Raw genomic sequence first — 22856 nt, 5'->3', positions numbered from 1 at the left:
AAAAAAAAAAAAAAAAATGGTTGCAGCAGTATTTTGACAGAGAACTTCCAGAAATGCAAGCTGGATTCAGAAAAGGATGTGGAATGAGGGATATCATTGCTCAGATTGTCAGATGGATCTTAGCTGAAAACAAAGAATACCAGAAAGATGTTTACTTGTGTTTTATTGACTATACAATAGTATTTGATTATGTAGATCATAACAAATAGTAGGTAACATTGAGAAGAATGAGAATTCCCGAACACTTGACTGTACTTATGAAGAAACTGTACATAGACCTGGAGGCTGTGGTTTGAACAAAACAACAGGATAATGCATGGTTTAAAATCATAAAAGTAGTGCATCAGGATTATATCCTTTCATCATATTTATTCAATCTGTATGCTGAACAAATAATCTGAGAAGGTGGACTACATGAAGACAGTGGCATCAAGATTGGAGAAAGACTCATTAACAATCTGTGATATGCAGATGACACACTTTGCTTGCTGAAAGTGAGGATGACTTGAAGCACTTATTGATGAAGATTAAAGACTACAGTTTGCAGTATGGATTACATCTCAACATAAAGAAAACAAAAATCCTCACAATTGGACCAATAAGCAGCATCAGAAGAAAAGATTGATGTTGTTAAAGATTTCATATTCCTTGTTTCCACAATCAACACCCATAGAAGCAGCAATCAAGACATCAGATGATGCCTTGCACTGGGCAAATCTGAAAAAGACCCCTTTAAAGTCTGAAGATCAAAGATGTTCCCTTGAAGACTAAGATGCACTTAACCCAAGCCATGGTATTTTCAATAGCCTCATATGCATGTGAGAGCCGGACAATGAATAAGAAAGACCGAAGAAGAGCTGATGCTTTTGAGTTGTGGTGTTGGTGAAGAATACTGAAAGTACCATGGACTGCCAAAAGAACAAACAAATCTTTCCTGAGAGAAGTGCAGCCAGAATGCTCCTTGGAAGCGAGAATGGCCAGACTTCGTCTCAACTACTTTGGTCGTGTTTTCAGAAGTGACCATTTCTTGGAGAAAGATATCATGCTTGGTGAAGTGGAGAGTCAACAAACAATGGGAAGACCCTCAATGAGATAGATTGTCATGGTGGCTGCAACTATGGGTTCAGGTGTAGCAAAGATTGTGAGGCTGGCATAGGACTGGGCAGTGTTTTGTTCTGTTTTACATAGGGTCGTTATGGGTTGGAGCTGACTTGACGGCACCTAACAACATGACACGGTGAAAAGGGCATTTCTGGAGCCTGAATTATGGGTCATATATCTCCTGGATCACTGTAAAAGGATTTGTCTTTGGTTTAAGCAAAAAGATGAAAAATGAGCTGTGGTGAATTTATAGTGAAGCAGAGAGACAGGGGGGATAAGTGGGTATAGATTCAACTCTAGTCATAGGGTCAGCATTTGGAAAGTGTCTCTTCTGGATAACTCAAGTGTCTGAAATACAGTTTCACATCTTGTAAATGTCAGTATTTATAGCACACATGTATTGGGACATTTTTGAGGACCAAATGAAGTAACTGATGTGGAAGTGTTTTCTCAAGGGTCAGGGGATACGGTGTTGCAAGTCATTGGGTTAAGAAGGTTATTATGGACATTTCACCCAGCACATATCATCAGTCCACTCTAGCCCTGAATAATTCACACTGAAATGGTTTTTGCTGAGTTTTCTGTTGTGTTTCCTCCTACAGGCCAATGGGAAGTGATTGGACCAGACAAACCTGTCCAGGCCTTGGTGGGGAAAGATGTAGTGTTCTCCTGCTTCCTCTATCCTGAGTTGACTGCAGAGGCCATGGAAGTGAGGTTCTTTAGGAATCGGTTTTCTGATGTGGTCCACATCTACAAGGATGGGAAAGACCAGAAACATATGCAGATGCCATCCTACCATGGGAGAACTGAGCTCATAAAGGACTCCATTACCAAGGGGCATGTCTCCTTGAGACTGGAGAATGTCACTTCCTCAGATGCTGACTTGTACGGCTGCAGCTTCATCTCCCAGAATAATTACCAGGAGGCTATCTGGGAATTGCAGGTGTCAGGTCAGTTGCTTATTCAAAGAGCTCATAACTTAGTCATCACATAGTATTACCTTGAACTTTTAGACAGTTTGTTGGGTGAGATTTTTAAATCTTAGGCTATTTAGTTAGAAGACAGCATCCCACAATTTCAGTTCATATTGTATCATACCTATAGTTCAGTGTTATTTTATCACATATGTATATTCATGTAACTACTACCACTTCAAGACACAGAATTATCCTATCACTATGAAGATCTCCCTCATGATACATCTTTATACTGACTATACTGACAGGTGGCTGCCACACCTGCTGCCATCATGAACTCCTGACAGCCACTAATCTCTTCAATATCTCTGTCAATTTTTTTTTTTGTTTGTTTCAAGACTGCTATATCAATAGAATCATACAGTATGTAGATTAATTCTTTTCTTTCTTGTGGTTTGGGTGAAAGTTTACAGAGCAAATTGGTTTTCCATTCAACAATTCATATACATTTTGTTTTGTGATGATAATTGCAATCCCCACAATGTAAGAGCATTCTTCCTATTTCTATTATTTACCATTTCCCTTTGTCCTTTCTACACTATCCTGCCTTCTGATCTTTATCCCTGGGCAAATGCTACCCTTTTGATCTCATATGGATGATTGTTCTAATGAATATGTACCTTCCTGGTGCTGTCGTTCACCTTATAGGACTGGCTATTGTTTGGTTCAAAGTTGAGTCATAGGGGTGAGCTCACTTCTAGCTTTGAAGGATGTCTAAGGGCCATAGTCTCAGGGGTTCCACCAGTCTTTATCAAACCAGTGATGCTGGTCTACTTTTATTATTTTGAAATTTGTTCCACATTTTTCTCCCACCCTGTCTAGGACCTCCTATTGGGATCCCTTTCAGTGAAGTCAGCAGTGGTAGCCAGGCACCACCTAATTCTTCTGGTTTCAAGATCATGGAGGCTGAGGTTTGTGTGGTCCATTAGTCCTTTGGACTAATTGTTTCCATATGTCTTTGATTTTCTTCACCTTTCTTTGCTTCAGATAGAGAGAGACAAATCGTTGCATCTTAGAAGGGTGCTCACAAGCTTTTAAGACCCCAGTCACTACTCACCAAAATGGGATGTAGGATATTATCTTTGTGAACTATGTTATGCCAATTGACTTCAGTGTCCCCCAAGATTATAATCTTGAGCTCCCAGGCCCAGTGACTCATTCCTTCAACATGTTTGCTCATAGCTAAGATGTTTTCATAACTTTGTCCCCTGTACACTCTACTATATTAATGGACATATTTGCAGCACATATAAATATATATATATAGATAGATAGATATATCCTCTGTCAAACCTATATATGTTCATGATATAGTCCTATTTATCTTCCCACTTCTGTTCAGCTGGAATGTCTATCTTGGTATCCACATATGTTGTTGTTGTTGTTATGTGCTGTCGAGTTATCTCCTACTCATAGAGACCTTATGTACAACAGAATGAAACACTGCTCAGTTCTGTGCCAACCTCACAATCCCTACTATACCTGAGACCATTGCTCCGGCCACTGTGGGAATCCATCTTGTTGGGGGCCTTCCCCTCTTTCATTAACCCTTCACTGTACCAAACGTGACATCCTTCTCCAGAGAATGGTTCCTTCTGACAATATGACCAAAGTAAGTGAGATGAAGTTTGGCCATTCTTGCTTCCAAGGAACATTCTGATGTACTTCTTCCAGGACAGATTTGTTCATTCTTTTATCCATGGTACTCTCAGCATTCTTTACCAACACCAGAACTCAAAAGCATCTTTGATCTTCTTTGGTCTTCCTTATTTGTTGTCCAGTTTTCACATGCATATGAGACAATTGAAAATACTATGGCTTGGGTTAGGCACATCTTAGTCTTCAAGGAGATATTTTTGGTCTTCAGCATTTGAAAGAGGTCTTTTGCAACAGATTTGCCCAATGCAGTATGTCTTTTGATGTCTTAACTGCTGCTTCTATTGGTGTCGATTGTAGAAGCAAGTAATATGAAGTCTTAGACAACTTCAGTCTTTTCTCCATTCATCATGATGCTGCTTATTGGTCCACTTGTGAGGCTTTTTGTTTTCTTTATATTGAGGTGTAATCTATACTGAAGACTGTAGTCTTCAATCTTCATCAGCAAGTGCTTCAAATCGTTATCACTTCCAGCAAAGAAAGTTGTGCCGTCAGCATATCAGACGTTGTTAATGATTCTTCCTCCAATCCTGATGCCACATTCTTCTTCATATTGTCCAGCTTCTTTGATTATTTGCTCAGCAAACAGTTTGAATAAGTATAGTGAAAGGATATAACCTTGACACACTACCCTTCCTGATTTTAAACCATGCAGCGTCCCCTTGTTCTGTTCAAATGACAGCATCCTGGTCTGTGTACAGGTTCCTCATGAGTACCATAAGTATTCTGGAATTCCCATTCTTGTCAATGTTATCCACAATTTGTTATGAACCACACAATCAGAGCCTCTGCTTCATCAATAAAACATACACACACAAAAATATCTTTCTGGTATTCTTTGCTTTGAGCCAAGATCATCTGACATCAGTTATAATAATCCCTTCTCCAAGTCACCTTCTGAATCTAGCTTGAATTTCTGGAAGTTCTCTGTCAATATACTGCTGCAACCATTTTTGAATTATCTTCAGTAAGATTTTACTTGCTTGTGATATCAACAATATTGTTCGATAATTTCCACATTCTTTGTGTGATAGTTGGAGTTGTGTGTCAACTTGGCTGGACCGCAATTCTGAGGGTTTTAAGCAGTTGTGATGTGGGTTATTCCCATGATGAATTCAGATGTGTATGTTTTGAGCAACCAATCCACTGAAAGGGAGTTTCCCTAGGGGTGTGGGATGCTTCCAATATATTTATGGGCATCCTGGGAAAAAGAGTCACTCTTCTGTGGATCAGGATCCTCCTGTGCTGCCTGCAACTGCCCATGAACAAACAATCCACTATTCAGCCTGGAGATCTTGGATTTGTCATTTGTTGGAGTCAACAGCTGGTATACTGCCTGCCAACCTTGAGCTTGTCAGTCCCTGCAGCTGTGTGAGTCAGGAAAAAACCTCCAGCTTGACGTTTGATCCAAGAACTTGGGACTTGCCAGATTCTATAAGTGTGTGACACATTTTCCTAAGATAAATTTCTCTTTCTCTCTCTCTCTCTCTGTAAGCTTTACTGGTTTTGCCTCTCTAGAGAACCCAGCCTAACTCTTTTGGTACCGGGAGTGGTTCTAGAAAGACAAAATCATAAGGATGGGCTTCCTAAATTGGTTCTCGCTGATTCTGCTTTGGTTCTCCAATTTCATTGATTTGTAAAGGCACTGGTGACTCTGGCTCCATTAGTAAAGAGGGCCCTACTTATCCATGGCATGAGGTGGTAACATTAATATGCAAAATAGCACCAGCAATAGATCAAGCATTTTTGAGAAATGAGGCTCTAAGTGATCACATATTTGATACTTTTCTGCAATTTTGTCAGCGTGAGGAGTATAAGGAAACTGGTTGGTTGATCCTGCTTATGTTAGTCAAAGTGGTGAAAGAGCGAGACAAGCTGAGGGCTGCTGAGTCACAGCTCAAGCACTGCATAAAAGACCTCAATGTTTCCAGTTGTGTCCTGAAAGAAAGTCTTATTTCTTCTAGTAACAGAGCTGATATTGCTGAAAACCAAACCCAGGGTATTATTGTAAGAGTGGCTGAATTACAATGTCAATTTAACTGCCAACCCAGAATGGTGTGTGAAGTTAAAGTGAGGGCATTGATTGGGAAAAAATGGGATCCTGAAACCTGGAATGGAGACATATGGGAAGACATTCAGGAAGATGAGGATATGCAGCCTGGAAGTTCTGTAGAATCCCTCCCATCTGAAGGGATTACTGTAAAACCATCATCCCTTCCACCTCAGTTTGATGTGATTAACCCAACTGTTCCTGCTGGGTCATTGACTGAGATAGAGGCTATGGAAGACATTGCTGAATGTTCTCAGGAACCTCCCCAACCACCCATTGTTGCTGCTAGACCTATAACTAAAGTTAAGTCCAAGCAAGCCCCAAAAGGTGAAATAACAAAGTGTGACTGAGGAGGTTGTATGCTACAACCAAAAAGACCTACTTGATTTTGCTAACATGTACAGACAGAAACATGGAGACTATTTATGGGAATGGCTACTGAGGGTGTGGAATAATGGTGCAAGGAATGTAACATTGAATCAGTCTGAGTTTATTGATTTAGGCCCACTAAGTACAGATTCTTCATTCAAGGTTTCAGCTCAAGAGGTTAGGAAAGGATCTAATAGTTTATTTGGTTGGCTTACTGAAGCATGGATTATGTGGTGGCCTATCTTAAGTCAGGAGGAGCTCGGGTAGTGTAGGGCCTAAGGCACTTGACTGCTAACCAGAAGACTGGCGGTTCAAACCCACCAGCCACTCCTCAGATGGAAGGTTAGGCAATCTACTTCCATAGTGATACTGCCTTGGAAACCTAAGGAGGGGTCACTATGAGTTGCATATGCACTCCACGTCGCATAACAACAACAACAACAACATCTTAAGTCAAGTTGAAGTACCAGACCTGCCTTGGTATAATGTAGAAGAAGGTATCCAGAGGCTTAGGGAAATTGGCCTGTTGGAATGGATTTATCAGATTAGATCTCTAGAGCCAGAAATGGAGAGTCCAGGGGACACACCTTTCACCAGTATTGTGAGAAACAAATTTGTGAAGGGAGTTCCATCATCCTTGAAGGCAGCTGTGATTGCTATTTCATGTAATCTGGATTTGACAGTGGGAACTACCCTAATTGAACTAAGACAGATGGGGCTGATTAGACCCCATGGTAGTAGAGGCCAAGTGGCAGTAGTTAATCTACAAAGACAAGGTGGACGTGGTTACCATAATGGACAGCAGAATCAAAAGAGTAATCAAAATACTCTGACTTGTGTGGAAGTATGGCATTGGCTACTTAGTCATGGTATTCCTAGGAGTGAAATATATGGCAAGTTACTAAATATTTCCTTGATCTGTATAGACAGAAGAATTCTAGGTCACATGAATGGCAGTCTAGATTGAATTGCCAGAGTACAGACTCATGGTCTCTCAATCAATTCCTAGGCTTGAGTCAGTTTACAGACCAACCCCTTGAATAAAGGGGAGGCCAGGTCCCCTTGAGGAAAGATGCCACTACATTGCCAAAATGTATAATGTCAATCTTTCCGTAAGCCTTCCCCAAGGGGATCTGAGGCCTTTTACAAGAGTGACTGTTCATTGGGGAAAAAGAAATAATAGGACTTTTCGGGGATTACTGGACACTGGCTCTGAACTGACACTAATTCCAGGAGACCCAAAGCATCACCGTGGCCCACCAGTCAGAGTGGGGGCATATGGAGGTCAAGTTATTGATGGAATCTTAGCTCGGGTGTGTCTCACAGTGGGGTCCAGTGGGTCCCCAAATCCATCCCGTAGTGATTTCCCCAGTACCAGAATGCATAATTGGAATAGATACACTGAGCAACTGGAAAATTCCCACATTGGGTCCTTGACATGTGGAGTAAGGGCTATTATGGTAGGAAAAGCCAAGTGGAATCCATTAGAACTGACTCTACCTAGGAAAATAGTAAAGGAATACCACATCCTTGGGGGGGGGGGGGTTGCAGAGATTACTGCAACCATCAAGGACTTGAAGGATGCAGGGGTAGTGATTCTTACCACATCCCCATTTAATTCACCTATTTGGCCTGTTTGAATAACAGATAGTTCTTGAAGAATGACAATAGATTATTATAAACTTAATCATCTGGTTACTCCAATTGCAGCTGCTGTTCCTGATGTAGTTTCATTGCTTGAGCAAATTAGTATGTCTCCTGGTACTTTGTATGCAGCTATTGATCTGGCCAATGCCTTTTTCTCAATACCAATTTCAGAGGGCCATCAGAAGCAGTTTGCCTTCAGCTGGCAAGGCTCCACAGTGCTTCCTCAGGGATATATCAACTCCCCAACACTATGTCATAATTTAGTCCGCAGGGATCTTGATCGTCTTTCCCTTCCAAAAGACATCACACTGGTCCATTATATTGATCACATTATGCTGATTGGACCTTATAGGAAGAAACGTCAATGACTCTAGACTTATTGGTGAGACATCTGTGTGCTAGATGGTGGGAAAATAACCCAACAAAATTCAGGCACCTTCCACTTCAGTGAAATTTCTAGGGGTCTAGTGGTGTGGGCATGTCGAGATATTCCTATTAAAGTGAAGGATAAGCTATTGTATCTGGCTTCCCCCACAACTAAAAAGTAGCACGATGTCTGGTGGGCCTCTTTGGATTTTGGAGGCAACATATCCCTCATTTGGATGTGTTGCTGCAGCCTATTTATCAAGTGACTCAGAAAGCTGCTGTTTTGAGTGGGGCTCAGAACAACAGAAGGCTCTGCAACAGGCTCAGGCTGCTGTGCAAGCTCCTCTGCCACTTGGGCCATATGATCCAGCTGGTCCAATGGTGCTTGAAGTGTCTGTAGTAGATAGAGATGCTGTTTGGAGTCTTTGGCAGGTTCCTATTGGTGAATTGCAATGGAGAACCTTGGGATTTTGGAGCAAATCCTGCTATCCTCTGCAGATAACTACTCTCCTTTTGAGAAACAGCTTTTGTCTTGTTATTGGGCTTTAGTAGAGACTGAATGCCGAATAATGGGCCAACACATCACCATGAGGCCTCAGCTGTCAATCATGAACTGGATGTTGTCTTACCCACAGAGTAATAAAGTGGGACATGCACAGCAGCACTCCATCATTAAATGGAAGTGATATTTCAGAGATACGGCTCAAGCAAGACTGGAAGGCAAAAGTAAGTTGCATGAGGAAGTGGCTCAAATGCCTATGGTCTCCACTCCAGTCACATCACCTTCCCTGTCCTGGTCTGCACCTGTGGCCTCATGGGGAGTTCTTTATGATCAGCTGACTGAGGAAGAGAAAACTCGTGCCTGGTTTACAGATGGTTCTGCATGATATGCAGGCACCCTCAAAAGTGAACAGCAGTGGCATTGCAGCCCCTTGCTGGGACTTCCCTGAAGGACAACCCTGAAGGGAAATCTCAATGGGCAGAAGTTCAAGCTGTGCATCTGGCTGTTCATTTTGCATGGAACAAGAAATGGCCAGATGTAAGATTGTATATGAATTCATGGGCTGTGGCTAATGGCTTGGCTGGATGGTCTGCAAATTGGAAGGAGCATGATTGGAAAATTGGTGACAAGGGTGTACAGGGAAGAAGTATGTGGATAGATCTCTCTGACTGGGCCAAGGAGTAAAGACATTTGTGTCTCATGTGAATGCTCATCAAAAGGTGACCTCGGCAAAGGAGGACTTTAACAATCAGGTGGATAAGATGACATGTTCAGTGGAAACCACTCATCCTTTTCCCCCAGCTATTCCTGTCATTGCTCAATGGGCTCATGAACAAAGTGGCCATGATGGCACGGATGGAGGTTATGCATGAGCTCAGCAACATGGACTTCCACTTAGCAAGTCTGAATTGCCTGCTGCCACTGCTGAGTGCCCAATCTACCAGCATCAGAAACAGACACTGAATCTGTGATATAGAATCATTCCTTGGGATGATCAGCCTGCAACCTGGTGGCAAGTTGATTACATCGGACCACTTCCATCATGGAAAGGACAGCATTTTGTTACTAATGGAATAGATACTTATTTTGGATATTGATTTGGCTTCCCTGAATGCTATGTTTCTGCCAAATCTACTATATTGTGGACTTACAGAATGCCTTTCCACCATATGGTATCACACACAGCATTGCCTCAGATCAAGGGACTCACTTCACAGCAAATGAAGTGTGTCAATGGGCCAGTGCTCATGGAATTCACTGGTCTCTGGCAGCATAGTGCCTAAGGCATTTGACTGCTCACCAGAAGGCTGGCTGTTCAAACCCACCAGCCACTCCTCGGAAGGAAAATGGGGCAATCTACTTCCGTAGTAATACTGCCTCAGAAACCCAAGGAGGGGTCTCTATGAGTTGGGTCCAACTCAACAGCACATAATAACAACAACCATGTTCCCCATCATCCAGAAGCAGCTAGCTTGATAGAATGATGGAATGGCCCACTAAAAATACAATTATGGCACCAGCTAGGTGGCAATACCTTGAAGGGTTGGGACAATGTTCTCTAGGAGGCTGTATATGCTCTAAACCAGCATCCAATATATGATGCTGTTTGTACAATAGCCAGGATTCATGGAGTCCAGGAACCAAGGGGTGGAAACAGAAGTGATACCATTCACTTTTACCTCTAGTGACCCACTCAAAGAATTTTTGCTTCCTGTCTCTGCTACCCTATGCTCTGCAGGTCTGGATATCTTAGTTCCAAAAGGAGGGACACTCCCACCTGGACACATAATACTGATTGCATTGAACTGGGAATTAAGAATGCCACCCAGCTATTTTGGCTTCCTCATGCTTCTGGATCAACAGAGAAAGAAGGGTATTACTATACTATGTGGTATGATAGATCCTGATTACCAAGGGGAAATTGGATTCACCTTACATAACAGAGGCAAAGAAGAATATGTCTGGAATACAGGAGATTCTTTAGTTCGTCTCGTAGTACTACCATACCCTTTGATTAAAGTCAATGGAAAATTGTAGCAACCCCATTCTAATATGACTGCTAATGCCCCAGACCCATCATGAATGAAGGTTTGGGTCACCCCACCAGGCAAAGAACCATGACCAGCTGAGTGCTTGCTGAGGGCAAGGGAAATATGGAATGGGTGGTAGAAGAAGGTAGTTCTGAATATCAGCTACGATGATATGGCTAGTTGCAGAAATGAGGACTGTGATTGTTACATTTCTTCATTGTATATGTGCATGATTTATTTTTGTTTCTTTCTGTTATGAACTATGTTTCAGTTGTACGCATGTTAGTGTATCATGTTAGGCACAAATATAACTTTATAATTGTCCTTACTTAGAGATTATATATGGTTAAGGAGATGTGTACAACAGCCAAGTTGACAAAGGGTGGACTGTGATAGTTGAAGTTGTGTGTCAACTTGGCTGGACCACAATTCTGAGTGGTTTAAGCAATTGTGATGTGGGTTATTCCCATGATGAGACCAGATGTATATGTTTTGAGCAACCAGTCCACTGAAATGGAGTTTCCCTAGGGGTGTGGACTGCTTCCAATATATTTATGGACATCCTGGGAAAAAGAGACACTCTTCTGTGGATCAGGATCCTCTTGTGCTGCCTACAACTGTCCATAACAAACAATCCACCTTTCAGCCTGGAGATATTGGATTCATCATTTGTTGGAGTCAACAGTTGGTATACTGCCTGCCAACCTTGAGCTTGTCAGCCCCTGTAGCTGTGCGCATCAGGAAAAGTCTGCAGCTTCACGTTTGATCCAAGAACTTGAGACTTGCCAGCTTCTATAAGTGTGTGATGCATTTTCCTAAGATAAATGTCTCTTTCTCTCTCTCTTTTTCTCTCTGAGCTTTACTGGTTTTGCTTCTCTAGAGAACCCAGCCTAACACACTTTGAGATCACCTTTCTTAGGAATGGGTACAAATATCAATTTCTTCCAGTCAGTTGGCCAGGTAGCTGTCTTCAAATCTCTTGGCATAGCTGAGTGAGTGCGTCTAGCATGACATCTGTTTGTTGAAACATTTCAATGGGTATTCTGTCAAGTCTGGAGCATTGTTTTTTGCCAATTCCTTCAGTGCAGCTTCGACTTCTTCCTTCAATATCATTGGTTTCTGATCATATGCCACCTCCTGAAATGGATGCTCATCTACCAATTCTTTTTGGTGTAGTGATTCTGTGTATTCCATCCATCTTCTTTTGATGTTTCCTGCATCATTCAACATATTGGCCATGGAATCTTTCAATACTGCAATTCGAGACTTAAATTTTTTTTCTCAGTTCTTTCAGCTTTACAAATGCCAAGCATGTTCTTTCCTTATGCCTTTCCAATTCCAGGTCTTTGCACATTTCATTATAATAATTGACTTTGTCTTCTTGAGCTGCTCTTTGAACTCTTCTGTTCAGCTCTTTCATCCTGCCCATTCTTCCATTTGCTTTAGCTACTGTCCATTCAAAGGCAAGTTTCAGAGTCTCTTCTAACATCCATTTTGGTCTTTTCTTTTTTCTCACCTTTTAAACGACCTCTCGCTTGCTTCATGGATGATGTTCTTGATGTCATCCCACAATTCTTCTGGTTTTCAGTAATTGATGTTCAATGCATCAAATCTATTCTTTAGATGGTCTCTAAATTCAGGAGGGATATAATCATGGTCATCTTTTGGCTCTTGTGGACTTTTTTAAAACAGTCTTCAGCCTCAACTTGAACTTGCTTATGAATAGTTGATGGTCTGTTCCACAATCAGCTCCTGGCCTTGTTTTGGCTGAAGATATTGAGCTTCTCCATTGCCTCTGGCTACATATATAGTCAATCTTATTCTTGTGTATTCCATCTGGTGAAGTCCACATGTATACCCAGTTTTAGTGTTGTTGAAAAAAGGTATTTGCAATGAATAAGTCATTGGTCTTGCAAAATTCTATCATGTGATCTCCCACGTCATTTCTATCACCAAGACCATATTTTCCAACTAAGGTTGGGCAATTTACTTTCGTAGTGATACCACCTTGGAAACCCAGGGAGGGATCGCTGAGTCAGGGCTGACTTGATGGCACATAACAACAACAACAGTGATTCTTCTAAGTTTCCAACTTTTGCATTCCAATCACCAGTGATAATTAACACATCTTGATTGTGTGTTTGGTCCATTTCAGACAGGTTGATAAAAGTCTTCAATTTCCTCATCTTTGGCTTTGGTAGTTGGTGAGTAAATTTGAATCATAGTAGTATTAACTGGTACTTTACTCATAGCATTGTACTTCAGGATAAATCTTGTAACATTCTTTGTGACCATGAATGCCACATCACTCCTCCTTGACTTGTCATTCCCGGCATAGTAGATCATATGATTGTTTGGTTCAAAATGGCCAAAACCAGTCCATTTCAGCTCATTAATGCCTAGGATATCAATCTTCATGTGTTCCATTTCATTTTTGACAACTCCCAATTTTCCTAGATTCATACTTCTTACGTTCCATGTTCCAATTATTGATGGATGTTTGCAGCTGTTTCTTCTCATTTCAAGTCATGCCCCATCAGCAAATGGAGGTCCCAATAGCTTTACTCTATCCACATCATTAAGATTGGCTCTATTCTGAGGAGACAGCTCCTTCCTAGTCATATTTTGAGTTCCTTCTGACCTGAGGGGCTCATCTTCTGGCACTATCTCAGATAATGTTTCAGGGCTATTCATGATGTTTTCCAGTAATATATTAGACAGTGTTTCACTGCTATTCATTAGGTTTTCACTGGCTAATTGTTTGAGAAGTGGATGGCCTCTTTCTTCTTTCAAGTCTGTGTTAGTCTGGAAACTCTGCTGAAGCCTGTCCACCATGAGTAACCCTGTTGGCATTTTAAACACTGATTGCATAGCCTCTAGTCTCATGTCAACACGCAAGCCATCACAGGATGACAAACTGACAGACAAGTTCATCTCTATTAGCATTCCAAACTCCTCCACTCCCAGAATCTTGCTTGCCCTACCTGTTCCAGCCCTCCAAAAGCCTGCTGCTGCTGCTTCCTGGCCTTCCCTACTTGTTCCATAGCTCATAGCTTATAGTTATTAGTATTATTGCAGAATTGAATATGTAATAACATTTATCTTTACTGCCTTTAACTCTTGTGCTGTTCCCAGTGTCTTCTGCTGCCTTGTGCAGTCTGTTTATGCTGACCTCTTCCATATTGTACATATTGTATGTTGCCTTTCTCTTTACCCAAGTTAGTATGGTTCTACCCTCTTTTCCCCTCCCACCTTGGTTACTTTCAAGGAATGTTTCTTTCTCTGTGTTAACCTTTTCCTGACTTTTTAGAGTACTGGTCTCATACAATGTTTGTCCCTTTGTGGTTGACGAATTTCACTTAGCATAATATCCTCTAGGTTCATCCATGTTATGATGTGTTTTCACAGATTCACCATTATTCTTTCATGTAGCATTGTGTTCCATTGTGTGCATGTAATATAGTTCATTTATCCATTTATCCATTGATGGGCACCTAGGTTGTTTCCATCTTTTTGCTATTGTGAATAAAGCTATTATGAACATGGGTGTGCATGTATCTGTTTGTGTCATGACTCTTATTTCTCTAGGATATATACCTAGTAGTGAGATTCCTAGATCAAAAGGACTTTCTGTTTCAACCTTTTTAAGGAAGGACCATACTGTTTTCCACAGTGGTTGTACCATTTTACAGTCCCACCAGCAGTGTATGAAGGTTACACACTTTCAACATCCTTGGCTATTAATTGTGAGGTGAAATGATATCTCATTGTTGTTTTGATTTACATCTCTCTAATGGCTAACAGTGGTGTAGTGCCTAAGGCATTTGACTGCTAACCAGAAGGCTGGTGGTAAACTTACCAGGCACTCCTCAGAAGGAGGACTGGGCAATGTACTTCCGTATAGATACCAGCTTGGAAAAGCAAGGAGGGGTTGCTAAGTTGGAACAGACTAGACGGGAGTGTCTTTTGACTTTTTTTTTTTTTTTGAATGGCTAATGATTGAGAACATTTCTTCATGTGTTTGTTAGCTGCCTGAATGTCTTCTTTGGTGAAGAGTCTGTTCATGTCCTCTGTCCATTTTTTTAATTGGATTGTTTGTCTTTTTGTTGGTGAGGTGTTGAAGTTTTCTATAAATTTTGAGATTAGTCCCTTGTCAGATATATTATTGCCAAAAATGTTTTTCCTATTGGTAAGATCTCTTGTTTACTCTTTTAATGAAGTCTTTTGACTTCATGTAAAATTAAACATGAATGTTTAATTTTTAGGAAATTCCTGTCATCTATCTAGTTTGTCTTCTGGTGATTGTGTATTTTTTTTGTTATGTTTGATAGTGCATTTATGCCATGTGTTTTTGTCCCTAAGTTTTCCCCTATTTTTTCTTTCATATTCTTTATGGTTTTAGGTATTACATTTAAATCTATCCATTCTGAGTTAGCTTTTGTACATAGTGAGAGATATGAATTCTATTTCATTTTTTCTGCAAAAGAATATCCAGTTTTGCCAGCAACATTTGTTATAGACTATTTGTTCTCCATTTAATGAGTTTCAGCTCTTTGTGAAATATCAGATGTCCATAAATTATTGGATACACTTCTGAGTTTTTAATTCTCTTCCATTGGTCTATGTGTTTGTCATTGTACCAATACCAGACTGTTTTGAATGCTATCTAGCAAGTTGTGTGTGTATGGCTTCCTACTTTGTTCTTCTGATACTGCTTTGCTTATCCTGAGTCTCTTTCCTTTCCATATAAAGTTGGTGATTAGTTTTTTTTTCATTTCTTTAAAAAATGATGATAAAATCTGGATCAAGTTTTCATTATATCTGTAGATCACATTGGGTAGTATTTACATTTTCAAAGTACTAGGTCTTCCTATTCATGAGGATGGTATATGCTTTCATTCATATGTGTCTCTTTATTTATTTATTTTTGTAGTAATGAGTTGTACTTTTCCTTGTATAGGTCTTTGTGTTTCTGGTTTGATTTACTCCTGGGAACTTCATCTTTTGCGTGGTGATAGTGAATGGTACATTTTCCTGATATCCTTTTCAGAGTTCTCATTGTTAGCGTAGAGGAACCCCACTTATTTGTGTATGTTGATTTTTTAGCGTATTACATTGTTTAATCTTTCTATGAGTTCCGTAGCTTTCTTGTTGAGTCTCTATAATTTTCTCTATATAGAATTATATTTTCTGCAAATACAGATAACTTTACTTCTTCTTTGTCAATTTGGATACCTACTATTTCTCTTTCTTGTTTTATTTCTCTGGCTAGGACTTCCAATACAACATTGAACAGGAGTGGTAATAAAGGACATGTTCATCTGGTTCCCATTTGCAGGAGAAATGTCTTCAGCCTCTCTCCACTGAGAATAATGTTGGCCTTTTGTTTTGTGCATGTGCCCTTTGTTATGCTGAGGAATTTCCCTTAGATTTCTATTTTTCTGAGTTTTTTTTTTTTTTTTTTTTTAATCAGGAATGGGTGTTGGGTGTTTTGAAATGCCTTTTCTGTGTCAATTGACAATCATTTGATTTTCCCCCTTTGTTTTGTTTATGTGGTGGATCACATTGATTGTATTTCTAAAGCTGAAGAATTCTCGCATATCTTGTATGCATACCACTTGGTCATGATGTATTATTTTTCAAATATGTTGTTGGAGTCTATTGGCTAGTATTTTGTTAAGAATTTTTGTGCCAATGTTCATGAAGGATATTAGTGTATAATTTTCTTTTTAGTGATGTCTTTGCCTGATATCAGAGATATGCCTGCTTCATAATGAGTTTAGGACTATTCCCTCCTTTTCTATATTTTGGAATAGTTTGAGTATAATTGGTGTCAGCTGTTCTCTAAATTTTTGGTAGAATTTTCCAATGAAGCCATGTGGGCTAGCAATATTTTTTTGTTTGGGATTTTTTTTTTTTTTAAATTTTTTTGTGATTTAGTGAAAGTTTACAGAGCAATTTCATTTTCCACACAGCAGTTCATACACATTTTGTCTCATGACATTGACTGCAATATCCCACAATGTAACAGCTCTCTTCTCACTTCCTCCCCATAGTTACCTCTTCCCTGTGTGGTTCCCTCCCATCGCACTCCTGCCCCTTGAGCAGTATCTCTGTGCATACACTGCCATTCTGTCCTCCCATGATTGATATCTCCAAGGAGTGTATCTACCTGATGTAAATTTTCAGCCCATATGTCTGTCTTTCATTTAGCTGGAAGCCACAGGAGTTCAATTCCAGACCTGGAGGGAAGCTAGAGGCCATAGTCTCAGTCTCAGGGGTTTCACCAGGCTATATCAGACCAACAAACTGTTTTTTTTTGTTTTTAATAATTTTGAGTTTTGTTCCTGTTTGGGAATTTTTTTATGACCTGTTTATACCATTTTTTTTGTGATTGCTTTGTTCAAATTTTCCACTACAGACTGTGTTAATTTGGGTAGGTAGTGTGTTTCTAGAAATGTGTCCATTTTTCTAGGTTTCAAATTTGTGTGAGTACAGTTCTTCATAATATTTTGTTATTATTATTTTTATTTCAGTAAGTTCTGTTGTGACATCACCTGTTTTATTTCTTATTCATGCTATTTGAATATTTTCCTTTGTAAAATTTGCCTGTGATTTGTCAATTTTATCAATTCTTTTGAAAAACCAACTTCTAGTCTTGTGGATCCTTTCATTTGTTTTTCTGTTTTTGGTTTCTTTTTTTTTCCTTTTCTGCTTGAATGTATATAATTTCCTTTCTTCTGGTGACTATAGGCTTTTTTTTTTTTTTTTGCTGTTGCTTTTCTAATTGTTGGAGATTGGGGTAAGGTGTTGATTGTGTTTCTTTCTTTCTTCTTCTTTTTTTATTGTGATTTGGGTGAAAGTTTACAGAGCAAATTCACTTTCCATACAGCAGTTCACATACACTTTGTCTCATGACATTGACTACAATTTTCCACAATGCAACAGTTCCCCTCCCACTTCCTCCACATAGTTACCTCTTCCCTGTGTCCTTTCCTCCATGCACTTCTACCCATTGAGCTGTGTCCCTGTGCATACAAAGCCCTTCTTTCTCCCATGATTGTTCTCTTCAAAGAGTGTATCTACCTAGTGTAAATGTTCATCTCATATGCCTGTCTTTTGTTTGGCTGGAAGCCACAGGTGTAAGTTCAATTCCAGACCTGAAGGGCAGCTAGGGGCCATAGTCTCAGTGGTTCCATCAGGCTCTATCAGACCAGCAAACCTGCTCTTTTTTTTTTTTTTCTTTTCAAATGATTTTGAGTTTTGGTCCACATTATTCTCTCACTCTATCCAGGATCTCCTACATAGATATTCTTTTTTTATGTGTGTGTTTATTCCTATAAATTGACCTCTGAGAATTGTTTTTGCTGTGTCCCAAAGATTTAAGTATGTGTGTTTTCATTCTCATTTGATTCAAAGATTTTTTTTTTATTTTAAATTTCATTTTTTATTTCTTCTATAACCCAGTAGTTTTTAAGGAAGGTGTTATTCAGTTTCCATGTATTTGATTTTTTTTTCTCATGATTTTCATGTTCTTAATTTGTAATTTTATAGCATTGCAATCTGAGAAGATAATTTGTAGTATTTTAATGTTATTAAAGTTATAGAGGCTTGTTTTGTTGCCCAATATATGCTCTATTCTGGAGAATGTGCACTAGAAAAGAATGTATATTGTGCTGTTCTTGGATAGAATGTTCTGTATTAATCTATGAGATCTAATTGTTGATTGTGTTGCTTAGATCTTCTGTATCTTTGTTGAGTTTCTTTCTAGTTCTATCCTTTGCTGAAAGTGATATATTAAAGTTTAGTATTATTGTGGACCACCACTTATCTGTCAGTTTGTCGTACTGTGGTGTCTTGTGTGTTGCTGTGAGGCTGCAGGCTATGCCACCAGTATTTCAAATACAAGCAGGGTCACCCTAGGTGGACAGGTTTCAGCAGAGTTTCCAGACTAAGACAGACTCAGAAGAAGGAAGGGGCCATTCACTAATGAATTGGGCAGTGAGAACATTATGAATAGCAGTGAAATACTATCTGATATATTACTGAAACATTTTATGAATAACCCTGAAACATTATCTGATTTAGTGCCAGAAGATAAGCTCCTCCAGTCAGAAGCCACTCAAAATATGACTAGGAAAGAGCTGCCTATTCAGAGTAGAGCTGACCGTCATGGTGTGAATGGAGTAAAGCTTTAGAGACCTCCATTTGCTCATCTGGCATGATTCAAAATGAGAAGAAACAGCTGCAAACATCCATTAATAATTGGAACATGGATTGTATGAAGTATGAATCTAGGAAAATTGGAAGTTTTCAAAATGAAATGGAATGCATAAAGATTGATATATGAGACATTAGTGAATTGAAATGGACTGGTTTTGGCCATTTTGAATCACACAACCATATGATGTACTATACTGAAATGACAAATTGCAGAGTAATAGCATGGCATTCATTGTCACAAAGAATGTTTCAAGACCTATCCTGAAGTACAATGCTATCACTGACAAAATAATATCCATATGCCTACAAGAAGACCAGTTAATACTACTATTATTCAAATTTATGCACCAACCACCAAGGCCAAAGAAGAGGAAATCTAAGATTCCTACCAATTTCTGCAGTCTAAAATTGACCAACATGCAATCAAGATGTGTTGATAATTACTGGTGATTGGAATGCAAAAGTTGGAACAAAGAAGAATCACTGATAGTTGGAAAATATGGCCTTGGTGCTAGAAATGAGGCTGGGAGATCACATGATAGAATTTTGCAAGGCTAATGACTTATTCATTGCAAATACCTTTATTCAACAACATAAGCGATGGCTATATATGTGGACTTCACCAGATGAAGTACAGAGGAATCAGATAGACTACATCTGTGGAAAGAAGTGATGGAGAAGCTCTATATCTTCTGCCAAAACAAGACCAGGAGCTAACTGTGTAACAGACTATCAACTGCTCACATGCAAGTTCAAGTTGAAGCTGAAAACAGTTTAAAACAAGTCCACGAGAGGCAAAATATGCCCTTGATAATATCCCTTCTGAATTTAGAGACCATCTAAAGAATAAATTTGATGCATGGAACATCATTGACTGAAAACCAGCGGAATTATTGGATGACATCAAGAACATCATCCATGAAGAAAGCAAAATGTCATTAAAAAGACAGGAAAGAAGAAAGACCAAAATGGATGTCAAAAGAGACTCTGAAACTTGCCCTTGAAAGGATAGTAGCTAAAGCAAATGGAGAATTGACAAGATAAAAGAGCTGAACAGAAGAATTCAAAGAGCAGCTTGAGATGACAAAATCAATTATTGCAATGAAGTATGCAAAGACCTGGAGTTAGAAAACCAAGGGAAGAACACACTAAGCCTTTCTCAAGCTGAAATAACTGAAAAAAAAAATTCAAGTCTCAAGTTGCAATATTGAAAGATTCTATTGGTGCTCTTGTAGAGTTGTGTCTGAGGCATTTGACTGCTAACTAGAAGTCTGGTGGTTCAAACCCACCAGCCACTCCTTGGAAGGAAGACTGGGCAATCTACTTCTGTAGAGATACAACCTTAGAAACCCAAGGAGGGGTTGCTATGAGTTGGAATCGACACAATGGCAGTTTATGGGAAAAATATTGAATGATGCAGGAAATATCAATAGAAGATGCAAAGAATACACAGAGTCACTGTACCAAGAAGAATTTAGTCAATGTTCATCCATATCAAGAAGTGGCATATGATCAAGAACTAATGGTACTGAAGGAAGAAGTTGAAGTTGCTAAAGGAATTGACAATGCACAAGGCTTCAGGAATTTATGGAATACCCCTTGAGATGTTTCAACAAACTAAGGCACTCACTTGTCTATGACAAGAAATTTGGAAGACAGCCACCTGGCCAACTGACTGGAAGAGGTCCATATTTGTGCCCATTCCAAAGAAAGGTGATCCCACAGAATGTGGAAATTATCAAACAATATCATTGATATCACACATAAATAAAATAATGCTGAAGATAATTCAAAAAATGATTGCAGCAGTATATTGACAGAGGACTTCAAGTCTTCCAGTCTTCTGGATTCAGAAGAGGATGTGGAATGAGGGATATCATTGCTGACATCAGATGGATCTTGGCTGAAAGCAAATACCAGAAAGATGTTTACGTATGTTTTATTCACTATGAGAAAGCATTCAATTGTGTGGATCATAACAAATTATGGATAAAATTAAGAAGAATGGGAATTCCAGAACACATAATTGTACTCATAAGGAACCTGTACACAGACCAGGAGGCTGTCATTTGAACAGAACAGGGGATACTGCATGGTTTAAAATCAGGAAGGGAGTGTGTCAGGGTTGTATACATTCACCATATTACTCAATCTGTACACTGAGCAAATAATCAGAGAACCTGGACTATATGAAGAATGTGGCATCAGAATTGGAGGAAGACTCATTAACAACCTGTGATATGCAGACGACACAGCTTTGCTTGGTGAAAGTGAGGATGACTAGAAGCATTTATTGATGAAGATTAAAGACTGCCATGTGCAGTATGGTGAGAAGGTGCATTAATTTTCCTTGCAGTTACCCTGTAATTTAATATTATCTTCCCAAATTTAAAACAGTTCTTCAATCTTGGTATAATCTTTACTCCCTCTGCATTTGGAAGTTTTTAACAACATCATTTATTCCCTCTATTTGCTCTATAGTTATCATTATTTACAAACTGACAGAACTTGTTACCGGTTTTCAGTCTTGTGGTTTTATTTTTGATTATTCTATATCTGGGTTGATATCCAGCTAATGTTGTCATGTGTCATAATCTCAGGTTATTTTCTCCCATTATTGGTTTTTGGTCCAAAGTTCTCCATTTAACATTCAATGTAGTTTGTCTTTTTTTTTTTTTTTTTTTTTTACAAATTCCTTTAATTTCTGTTTATCTGAGAATGTCCTAATTTTGACATCATATTTGAGGGTTAATTTTGTTGAATATATAATTCTTGGTTGTAATTGTTTTCTTCCAGGTTTTTTAATATATCTTCCCATTGCTTTCTTGCTTGCATGGTTTCTGCTGAGAAATTAAAGCTGTTTGTAGGTACCTTTTCATTTTTCTGAAGCTGCTTTCAGGATTCTTCTTTTATTTTCAGTTTCGGAGAGTTTGATTATGACATGTCTTGGTGATATTCTTTTGAGATCTATATTATTTGGGCTTCGTTGATCTTCTTGAATGCATATGATTTAGTCTTTAATGATATTAGGGAAATTTCTTCTAAAAAAACTTTGACAATTTTCTCAGTGTTTTTTTGGGCTCTTCCTGTTCTGGAATTCCAAGAATTCCCATTCTTAGGGTTTGTTCTTCTTCATTTTTTTTTTTTATCGTTCCTTTAACAGATTACCATTAAGAGATTTTTCATCAATGTCAATGATTTTGTCTTCCGTAGATTCAGTTATATGCCTCTGTTCTACCAATATGTTATTTATTTCTGAATTTTTAGTATTAATCTCCTTGATTTCCATTAAATGTTTCTGTGTGATTTCTAATCATCCACTTATTTAGTAAAATTGTTCTTTCTTTCTTTTTTTTTATTATGATTTGGGTGAAGATTTACACAGCAAATTCACTTTCCATACAGCAGTTCACATATACTTTGTCTCATGACATTGACCACAGTTTACCACAATGCAACAGCTCTCCTCCCACTTCCTCCCCATAGTTACCTCTTCCCTGTGTCCATCCCTCCATGGACTCCTGCACCCTGAGCTGTCACCCTGTGCATAAGCAATCCTTCTTTCTCCCATGATTGTTCTCTCCAAGGAGAGTATCTACTTGAGGTAAATGTTCAACTTATATGCCTGTCTTTTGCTTGGCTGGAAACCACAGGTGTGGGTTCAATTCCAGACCTGAAGGGCAGTTAGGGGCATAGTCTCAGTGGTTCCACCAGGCTCCATCGGACCAGCAAATCTGGTCCCCCCCCTTTTTTCCTCCAAATGATTTTGAGTTTTGTTCCACATTGTTCTCCCTCTCTATCAAGATCTCCTACATAGATCTCCTTCCAAGTGGGTGACAGTGATAGCCAGGCACCATCTAGTTCTTCTGGTCTCATAGACATATAGGCTGCAGATCAGATGGTGTACCAGTCTCTAGGACTAATTGTTTCCATGA

At 39.2% G+C, this 22856-nt stretch overlaps 1 protein-coding gene across 1 annotated transcript in view; it reads left to right on the top strand.

The window, feature by feature from the left end:
• LOC103208590 (butyrophilin-like protein 3) overlaps window positions 1-22856 on the top strand; it is a 78972-nt gene that overhangs the window by 9122 nt on the left and 46994 nt on the right. The window contains exon 2 of the mRNA XM_007954285.1: window positions 1704-2051. Within this exon, the coding sequence (XP_007952476.1) occupies window positions 1704-2051 (348 nt within the window). The remainder of the gene's footprint in view (window positions 1-1703; window positions 2052-22856) is intronic.

This window comes from Orycteropus afer, unplaced genomic scaffold, assembly GCF_000298275.1.
Source record: "Orycteropus afer afer isolate SDZICR_OR568_19922 unplaced genomic scaffold, OryAfe1.0 scaffold00455, whole genome shotgun sequence".
NCBI lineage: Eukaryota > Metazoa > Chordata > Mammalia > Tubulidentata > Orycteropodidae > Orycteropus > Orycteropus afer.
Note: the sequence above shows the minus strand (reverse complement) of the source record. Positions and strands in the feature narration are given on the sequence as shown.